Source organism: Silurus meridionalis, chromosome 21 (assembly GCF_014805685.1).
Source record: "Silurus meridionalis isolate SWU-2019-XX chromosome 21, ASM1480568v1, whole genome shotgun sequence".
NCBI classification, from domain to species: Eukaryota; Metazoa; Chordata; class Actinopteri; order Siluriformes; family Siluridae; genus Silurus; species Silurus meridionalis.
In genome coordinates, this window is record NC_060904.1 from 11,586,999 (window position 1) to 11,596,946 (window position 9,948).

The 9,948-nt window shown below is 37.3% G+C and overlaps 1 protein-coding gene across 1 annotated transcript; it reads left to right on the forward strand.

Moving 5' to 3' along the window:
- Positions 1 to 5,067: 5,067 nt before the first annotated feature.
- Positions 5,068 to 9,869, forward strand: rnf41l (ring finger protein 41, like). Its single transcript, XM_046833577.1, has 7 exons — positions 5,068 to 5,171; positions 5,443 to 5,649; positions 6,857 to 6,996; positions 8,416 to 8,442; positions 8,550 to 8,712; positions 9,153 to 9,273; positions 9,442 to 9,869. The coding sequence occupies exons 2-7, from the start codon at positions 5,444 to 5,446 to the stop codon at positions 9,688 to 9,690; spliced, it is 906 nt and encodes a 301-aa protein (XP_046689533.1). The 5' UTR covers positions 5,068 to 5,171; position 5,443; the 3' UTR covers positions 9,691 to 9,869.
- Positions 9,870 to 9,948: the final 79 nt, after the last annotated feature.

Sequence of the window (9,948 nt, forward strand, 5' to 3'; positions counted from 1 at the left end):
TCGAGGAGCTTGACATATTTTATCGATAGCTAGAATTTCCGGATGCTTTATATAGCTATTTTATATGCTATTATATATCTCATCAAGGGAATCTTAGTAATGTGTTCTCCAAAATGAGAGCACAACTTGTAGTTTTTTATGTATTCATCTATGGCAAAATTAAGCTTTCTGGGTCATCCTTTGAACAACGTGTATTTTAGTGCCACCTCGTGGCTAAAAGGTTGAAATGCAGAGACTAATTCACTGTGAGCCAGTGGAGTCGGGATTTTTTTTTTTTTTTTTTACTAGACGTCGGGACATGCTGTTACAGGAAACTAATCCACCTGCACCTCGAGTCACATCACACCCACTGGTACTGATTATTTCCCAAACAACCAACACTCCAGGTGTGCTATACTTATAGTGACCACCATGAAAAACCAGGGCCATAATTCATCTCTTATTACTTCACCTGTAAAATCTAATCTGTTGACATTGGGATTATTAATAAAAGTTTCTTTTACATAGGCAACTTTTTTGTTTTCCCTTTTGTTTATCTTTTTCAGGCTTTCTTTTTCAGTAATCAGTTTCTAAAGTTGTTCTGTGGCTGCAAAACTAAAATGGGGCTTTAGACCTCATTGGTCACATGTGAAATGAAATGTATTGAGTTTTTTGTTTGGTTGTGGTTTGTTTGACAGTGACAGTGGCAAGGAAAAACTCCCTGAGTTGGTATGAGGGAAAAAAACTTGAGAGGAACCAGACTCACAAGGTGGCACAGAATGTCCACCAGTATCAGAAGTGGCATCCTCTAAGATTCACATCACAATGAGGTGCACAGTGTTAAATGAGTTAACAGTGTTGTTGTTTTAGTTCACGTATACAGTAACAAAATGAATCCAAGCGTTTGTTAGTAAAGGTGATGATTGTGGAAAATTACAGCCTTTATTCTGGTATGTCTATTACAATAGAATATATGAGTGCAGTAAAACACTTTCACCAAGTGACAATTTTAAGTAAACTTACACCTCTAACTTGCAGTATCAGCTATCAGCATGGAGTTAATCTGAATAGAAAGCTTAAAAGCCATGAAGAAAGACAAGACTGTGGCTTGTAACCACTGAGACACCTGAGAATACTTGAAAGCTGATGCCTAGCTCGCTTGGCTGGCTGAGGAGTAATTATTGTTTTTTTGGGAGGCAGTGTTGCCAAGTCTTTTCTTGGGAAATCAGCCACAGACACCAAAGGATACCAAGGACTAATTAGCATATTAATCAAATTGTCATTGTCATTTGCATGTCACAATGTAGTATAAAGATTGTCTGAATATATTTCCTTGTATTACTAGTATGGTAAAGAAAGACTCCAGAAGTATGTAGGTGAGAATTATCAGTGATTAATCAGAGAGAACAATGACGATCAGTGACGGGTTCGAGGGAACACTGATGATCAGAGAATGGTTATAAGGCTTTGGAGCACTTCTCAATAATCAAAATATAAAATAAAATATAAATAAAAAAGCATAACCAATTTAATCCAATTTCAGAGAATGTGCATAGTTTAATAGATGATTTTATACTAAACTGTGCTCAGCTTTTGATAGATCAAGGCATCAGCATGAAATAAACGAATGGAAAAAGAAGTAAATGAATACAGATATATTTGAATACATGTTGAAATAAACAATATTTAACATTTCAATTAGTTGATAAATTATGTGTAGTGTGTTGAATGAGTGGGTAGTGTTGCTGTCTGATAGCTTCAGGGTTTGCAGTACAACCTTAAGCTCAGGTTACATTGTGTGTGGAGTTTTGCATGTTCTCCCTATGTTCCCATGGTTTTCCTCCAGGCTCTCATGCTGCAGGTGGTCTGGCTGTGATCGGTTTCCCTTAGGGTAATGAGTGTTTGAATGTATGTGTGTGCGTGTGTATAATCCCCTGCTATAGACTGGTCTCATATGAAGGGTATATTTACACACTCAGTGTTCGAGGACAGGTTCCACAGCAACCTATACTTAACACAATGTAGAGAAAATTGTAACTTTAAGTATTATTGTTTTACTCTTTTTTTTCTCCTTAATTTAATATTGTGGTGTTTATTAATAATCAAGACAAAAGCAGTCCCACAGCATCTTTTAACCAACAACTTTACTTGCTTCTTTTTTCTGCTTATTAACAATTCACACACCTGCCCTATCATACATTTAGTATTTTTTCTTATGTGACTCATTATGGTGAAGTTTAGAATTGTCTATTGAAGTGAACACTTTAATCGTGCAATAAAAACACTTTCTAGACACAACAAATATTGCAGACTATTTTAATACTCGTGATTATCTTCTTATCTAATTGCTCTGCTCACACAATATTTAGATTTTTCTAGACCCTCAGTCAGTTTGACTCTCAGTGAATTGATTAAATACAATAGTATAAATGTCAGGCTTTTAAATACTGGGATTTACAGTGCCCTCCACAATTATTGGCACCCCTGTTTAAGATGTGGTCATGGACTTCTAATTTATTTAAGTACATTACTTTGGTGGTAAAAAAATCACACATTTAGAAGAAAAAAAAAAAAACTTGAAATCATGTGTGCCACAATTATTGGCACCCCTGATGTTAATACTTTATACAACCTCCTTTTGCCAACAAGACAGCACTTAATCTCCTCCTATAACATTTCACAATATTGGAGAACACAGAGAGAGGGATTTTTGACCATTCTTCTTTGCACAATCTTTCTAGATCATCCAGTGTCCTGGGTCCTCTCTTATGCACTCTTCTCTTTAGCTCGCCCCACAGGTTTTCGATTGGGTTGAGGTCTGGGGACTGAGATGGCCATGGGAGGACCTTGAGTTTGTGACTGCTGAACCACTTTTGTGTAGATTTTGCCACATGTTTTGGATCATTATCCTGCTGAAAGACCCAATGACGACCCATCTTCAGCTTTCTGGCAGAGGCCATCAGGTTTTTATTTAAAATATCCTGGTACTTCAAAGCGTTCATAATGCCATGCACCCTAACAAGGTTCCCAGGGCCTTTGGAAGAGAAACAGGCCCACAGCATCACAGATCCTCCACCATACTTCACGGTGGGCATGAGGTGCTTTTCGGCATACTCATCTTTTGTTTTACGCCAGACCCACTTAGAGTGTTTGTTGCCAAAAAGCTCAATCTTAGTCTCATCTGACCAAAGCACACGATCCCAGTTGAAGTCCCAGTACCGCTTAGCAAACTCCAGGCGTTTACGTTTGTGAGTGTTAGTGAGAAAAGGCTTTTTCCTTGCATGCCTCCCAAACAGCTTGTTGGCATGTAGAGAGCGTCTGATGGTTGTTTTGGAGACTCTGTGACCCCAAGATGCCACTCTTTGATGCAATTCTGTGACGGTGAGCTTGGGAAATTTTTTTACTTCTCTTACCATCCTCCTCACTGTGCGTTGTGGCAAGATAAACTTGGGACCTCTTCCAGCCTTGTTTGTCACTGTTCCAGTTGTTTTAAACTTCTTAATGATTCCTCTGACTGTAGATACCGGCAAGTTAAGGCGAGTGGCTATTTTCTTGTAGCCATTGCCTGACTTATGAAGGTCGACACACATCTGCCTTACTTGAATGGTGTGTTCTCTTGTCTTTGCCATGTTGACAAATGGGTAAGAGAATTAGGCCTCTGTGTCACATCATATTTATACCCCAGGAAACAGGAAATCATGAATTACTAATTAAAAGTCCCTAGATACCCTGACCAACCTTAGCAACTACAGAAAATATATTTAAAAAAAACAATTAAATTTTTCAGAGGAATTGTTAGGGGTGCCAATAATTGTGGGACACATGATTTCAAGTTTTTTTTTTCTAAATGTATGATTTTTTTTACCACCAAAGTTATGTACTTAAATGAAAGGTTGGATTTTTCTCTTTTTTTGCATTTGGGTTCTATGTTGTTTTAAAAAAAAGGAGAATTTTTAGAAGTCCACGACCACATCTTAAACAGGGGTGCCAATAATTGTGGAGGGCACTGTAAATATAATACACTGGTTTAATTCTAGCTTTATTTAGATTGTGGTGTGATTCACTACTGTTTGAACTTATTTGGCTGCTCTTTAATAGTCCTGTTCAGATGTTTTCATCATGTTTAATGCAACATCTGTATAATTTGCATGATCAGTGTGGGATCATCAGTGTGATCAGTGTGACCAACGGGTGTTCTGGGAAACCCTGTGGAATGATGCTGTGTCTGAATTCAGAAACTAGGAAAATAAGACAAAAGATTGGGTTTTCTGCTTATAACAGTAAATATGAATCATAATATATTTCTCAGAAAAACATCTCAAAATGTTTGAGGTACATAGATGAGGTAAACAGCAGAAATGACACCAGGTATATGGGAATCTGAGGCTCTCATGGGCACAGAAGTGAAGCATCACAATTGCCAGAACCATGTATGGTGTCACATAGTGTTTCATTTCACATCTATGAATGTGAAGTTTGAACTCATCTAGTTACACACACCATAAAACGCCGTTCCTTCAGTATCATTTAGATAAACCAAACATGCATGCAGCTAGTCACCGCTTTTCTCTTCAGACCCGTGAAACAGTTGATTGACTAAATGCAGGTTTTAGGTCAGGCTCACCTTGAAGATTATTAGACAGAAAAAGAGGTTAGGGAGCATGAGTGTTCTCTCCATGCCTTTATGCTCTTGTTTTCCCTGAGGCATGGTAGAGACTGTTTATTCTGGGAATTGCTGTGCCCCATAATGCACATAGTTCTGGTTGTATTTGTGATATACAAGCATAAGATCACCAGGGATGCAGCAGTCCTACTTGGGTCATGTGATTCCAGCATTGGAAATAGAATCTCAGAGGGATTTCTGCACTGTGTATTGTGGATGTTTGCATGTTTGCACTGCACTGGTAGAATACTCATATTAATGCAACAAAATGTACAGGCATATGTGATTCACAGGCACATCAATGTTTAGCATGTCATTAGAATGTGTTGATGCATTAAACAGTCAGCTCGATGCGCTCACCTTGTAAAAGCTCCTCCTCCTGTGAATTTTGACCCTGATATCTCAGTGTCTCCATTAAACAGCTGGCAGCCATGTTGTTCCTAAGGCAACCTAAAGCTTACCCTGGTTGGCCTTGCAGGAAGAACAGAGCATGAAAAAGAAAGACGAGAGGGATCACCTGGTCTGACAGGTAAGAAAGGTTTTTTCTGTTTTTCAAACTTCACATTTTACTGCATTTGACTGTAGTCCTGGATTTTTTAATAGTCATGGCTCATGTTGTTGATTAAATCCAGATTTCAGGGTGATATATTTACTTGCACAGTAATGGATTAACAATTAAATGAATAATTGACTCGTCCATGATATTCACAGTATTCGTTTAGTCATGTGTGGCTCTGAAATGTCTTTGCATCAGGTTTATTCCATATAATCCTACAGTATTTGTATCTCTCTGTGTGCAGCATGGGTTATGATGTGGAGCGCTTTGTGGGCTATGTAAACGAAGGGTTGCTGTGCTGTGTGTGTCGTGACGTGTTGGAGGATCCTCTGCAGGCTCCTTGTGAGCATGCTTTTTGTAGCACCTGCATTCATGCCTGGCTTGTGAACCATCAGAACTGCCCTGAGGATCGGCTCCCTCTAAGCATTGCAAACCTGCGTCCACTCCATAGGTACAACCTAACTGAGAATTTGCCTATAAATAACATGGTTTCAGTAATGAATAGACACAACACATTGGTAGTTGTATCAGAAAAAGCATGCGTGTGCTGATTTTATTCTAATGCATGATATTCTGAATACATATGACATTGGATTTGAAATTAAACAGTGACTCCATGGGACAAATCAGGACAAATAAAAAAAAGCGACTTACCTAAAGATTAATACACAATTGACCAATGTTGTACAAAAAAAACTAATATATTTTTAAGCAGCAGTGAAGTGTGTTAATTTGCATAGCAATTTGACCACAGTTACAATTTTTAATCATCTGATGCACTTTTTAGGGATTTATGGTTACAATGAATGTTGTGGATCATCCACATTAGTCATTTTAGTTAATGAGACAAAATACAGCTTGTTTTGTACAAACTCCTATGTTAGAAAATTGACTAACTGTTCCAAAGCCCTGACACTGGAGACTCCTTACATAGATGATAAATAAATTCATTAAATAACGACATAAAATTTTGTAAAAAAATCTGTTAATTATTAGATTATAAGTGACTTTAGATTAAAGGGTTATACAGCCATAAAGTGGCTGTAAATGTGTAAGTATAGCTGTAAATATATAGGGTTGATAAAGTATTAAAACTGGTGCGCTAATATAAACCCAGAATCTACTGTACAGTGCAGTCAGAACTACTGTTAAAATGAAGTGCTAGACCCAAAGGAATATATTAATTGCATGAGGAGAAGCTAATACTCATAAATCATTTTATTAATCACCTGAAGAAAGCACCTGTAACACCATCATGTCAGGATGATTTTGAACTCGAATATTGTTTATTCTTATGAAAGACATGTATTTATTATTATTATTATTATTATTATTATTATTATTAAATTGTTTGATGGCTTACCCTAGATTTATATATGAGAGTATGGCACTTTTTGTTCATTTCGAATGGTGTTCCTTTTCTGCAACTTGGACTTCAACATATTTATCTGCTGTGCAATTATAAATAAAATAATAACCCAGTCACATGATCATCATGTTCCAGGAGCCAAGACTGCTATTTGTCCACCAATGAGGAATATTTGAACAACTAATGACTGCAAACTATTACAAAATTTGTTTAGGCACAACCGAGCTTAGAAAACCTGTGATGATAGTATAGGTCTATGATTAAATGCACAGTATAACGGGTGTTACAGATACATGAAGAATGACTTGGCAAGGCTCCAGATGAAATGTACATATCGCTCTCAGGGATGTGAGGTCATCTGTGCGTTGGAGTCCATACGTCAGCATGAACAGCAGTGTGAATTTGCTCTGTTTACTTGTAGCAATGAAGGTATGTACACACACATTGAACAGAACATCATAGACAACACATATAGAAAACACCAGGTAGATCAATTTACAACAAATACAGTAAGTGCACTACAGTATACAAGAAGTGCCAGAGGATGATGATGTCCTATTGCCTCTTGGTATACACACACAAACACACACACACACACACACACACAAAATAACAGCAGATGTTTACTATAGAATAAAGTAACCACGAAGTCTAACTACCAGGGTAATCATACTTGAATTTTTTATGAAGACCCCCTTGAACAGCTAGTGTAGTATAGCATTTAGCTCAACCAGTAAGCAAACCAAACTATTACAGGAAATCTAGTATGGGTTCAGTCCTCAGCTATCAGGATCATCTAGTGTCCAGGATTAACTTCTATTTTTAACCTTTATCAATTGGGTAGGGTTTCTTCTGGTTTTTAATTCCTAAAATGATCCATGTACATAGAATGACCATGCTGAATTGGCCACTGTGTGTGTGTACATGGTGTCCTGTGGTGTCATTTTATCAGCTGTAAATATTCCTGATATGAGCTTAAGCTCAACAGCAACCCTGATCAGGATAAAAACCATGACATAGGACGATTGATGGTGAAGGAAAAAAAAAATAAAAAAACTTATCTAACAACAGGAGTAAATCTCTTAATAATGCCTATATGCTTTAGTTACTAATTTGTTTTAACCTAATGTCATATTAATAAATGTTAGCTAAAATAAAATAAAGATTAAACAAATTATACCTTTTGTTTTTAAACAGTATGCACCTTCATACATGCCTGTTGATATGTGCATTTACTCAAGGAGCCAATTATATGGTAGTAGCACAATTCCTAACATAATGCACATACAGTGCAAGTCTGAGTCTTGTTCGTGACCAGAGTGAAACTTTGTCAGGAGTGTGGTCTTCTGCTTTTGTAGCCCATCCAGCTTAAGCTTTGACATGTTGAGCATTCTGATGTTTTTCTGCTCAATATGGCTGTAAAGAGCGGTTATCTAAATTACTGTAGACTTCCAGTCAGCTTTTACCAGCCTGTAATTTTATTGAACTAGGTCATTTTTTTTTCTGACCTCCCTTATCAGCAAGGCTTTTGCAAATATTTAAACATTCAAAGCAGCACCAAGCTACAAGCAATCCCAATTTCTTGATTCTGTTTGATGAGAACACACCTGAATGGATTGAGCAGTATCTGAACAATTTCATGCATTCTACTGCTTTCACATGATTTGCTGACTAGATAATTGTAAAAATGTGTAGACAGGTTTTAAGAAAGTGGATGGTAGGTAGACTTTCGCTTATCATGTCTGAATAGTTAAACCAGATTCATAGGTGAACTTTTTCACTTTGATTTTTCTAATACATACAGAACAAATCTCTAACCATCTAAATGTTTGTTGTTTCTATGTACAGGTAAGGACTACCTGTGTTACCACTGTGGTAGGTTCACAGATTTCATATTGTACTGTCCTTAAATTAAAATAAACCTTTACACATAAATGTTAAAATGCTTCTTCACTGTTTCTTCTGCCCACTGCTTCTCACAGGTTATCCAAAGCAAGTGTCTCAGCACTCTCTTGAAGCACACTTATGCGTGTGTGAGTACCGCAACAGAATGTGTACCCGAGGGTGCGGATACACACTTTCAAATGCAGACAAGGCTCAGCACAACTGCATCTCTGAACTCCGAGCTGAGCTAGACTTACTGAGGTAAAGGCAAAAAAGAGGTCTTGCAAACAAGCATTATTTACACTCAATTGTACTTTTTCCAACTTTTTCAATCACTTTGAGGTTATTAACTATTCGATTAGGACTTAAAGCACAGGGTCTCATTGTAGGGTTATAAATATATAAAATGTTGCACATGCACTGAATAACACATCAAAAAATAGTTCCACAATGCTAGCATGGAACTAGTATGGATAGCAAGCACAATAATCCAAAAAGCTCCATTAATCAGCTATTTTGATTTTGCTAAATATTTGCACAGTCTATTAACATCTGGGTTTGTCTCTAAAGGCATATTTGGTGAGGAATGGAGACAATAATTGATCTATAATCTCAATGTCAGACAAAACTGAATCTACAGTCTGGTCTATAGACTAAGAGTCCCAAGATAAGAGTCCCAAACTGTGTTGTGCGTTTGATAGGACTGAACTGGATTGTAAGGTGGAGAAAGTGAGGCATGAGATGGAGTCGCGGTTGGATTCTCAAAGAAGACATATGGTAAAAAAGGAGAGCCTACTAAAAAACGAGGTGGACGAGCTCAAGGTACACACCCACACACACTATTTTAAATTTTATTGGTTAAGCTTGAGTGTGTTTACTTAATCTTTAAACGGGTTACTGTAGGAAATATTCCTATAAATAAAAAGAAAAATTGCACCATTGATTTAATTTGCATTTGAACTTTTTGTAAGTCATTTACATTTTGTTTAGGACCAACTTTCCTGTGTGGTGTCTGACGTGTGTGCGTTACTGGGAGCAGAGCGAACCCGCAGGCGAGAGCTGGAGAGGGCGGAGTTTGAGAAAGCAGAGCTTCTGGAACATCTGAAGAACGAGGTTCTTAAATCAGGCACGGCCACTCAAACGCTGATGTGTCACAATGAGGAGCATCGAAAGCAAAACCCACATAGCCTAACGTTAGACTGCCTCAAGAAGAAGAGCAGAGAAGTCACAGATCTCTGAAGTGGCATAACTACCAAAATCCTACTGGTGCTAACCAAATTATGGTTCAACATTATAAATGTTTAAGGATTTACCAAAACAAATTAAATGATTCACATCTTTTCAAAATGGATTTATTTCACATGAACTCTCCAACTATTTATCTCTAACTGGCTCACAATAAAATACGTTGCAATGTGTCCGTCATGCTGTCGTTCTTGGAAAACAGCACTTCTTGAAAAACAGCTGTATAAAAAAAAAACTTATGCTTTTTAAATG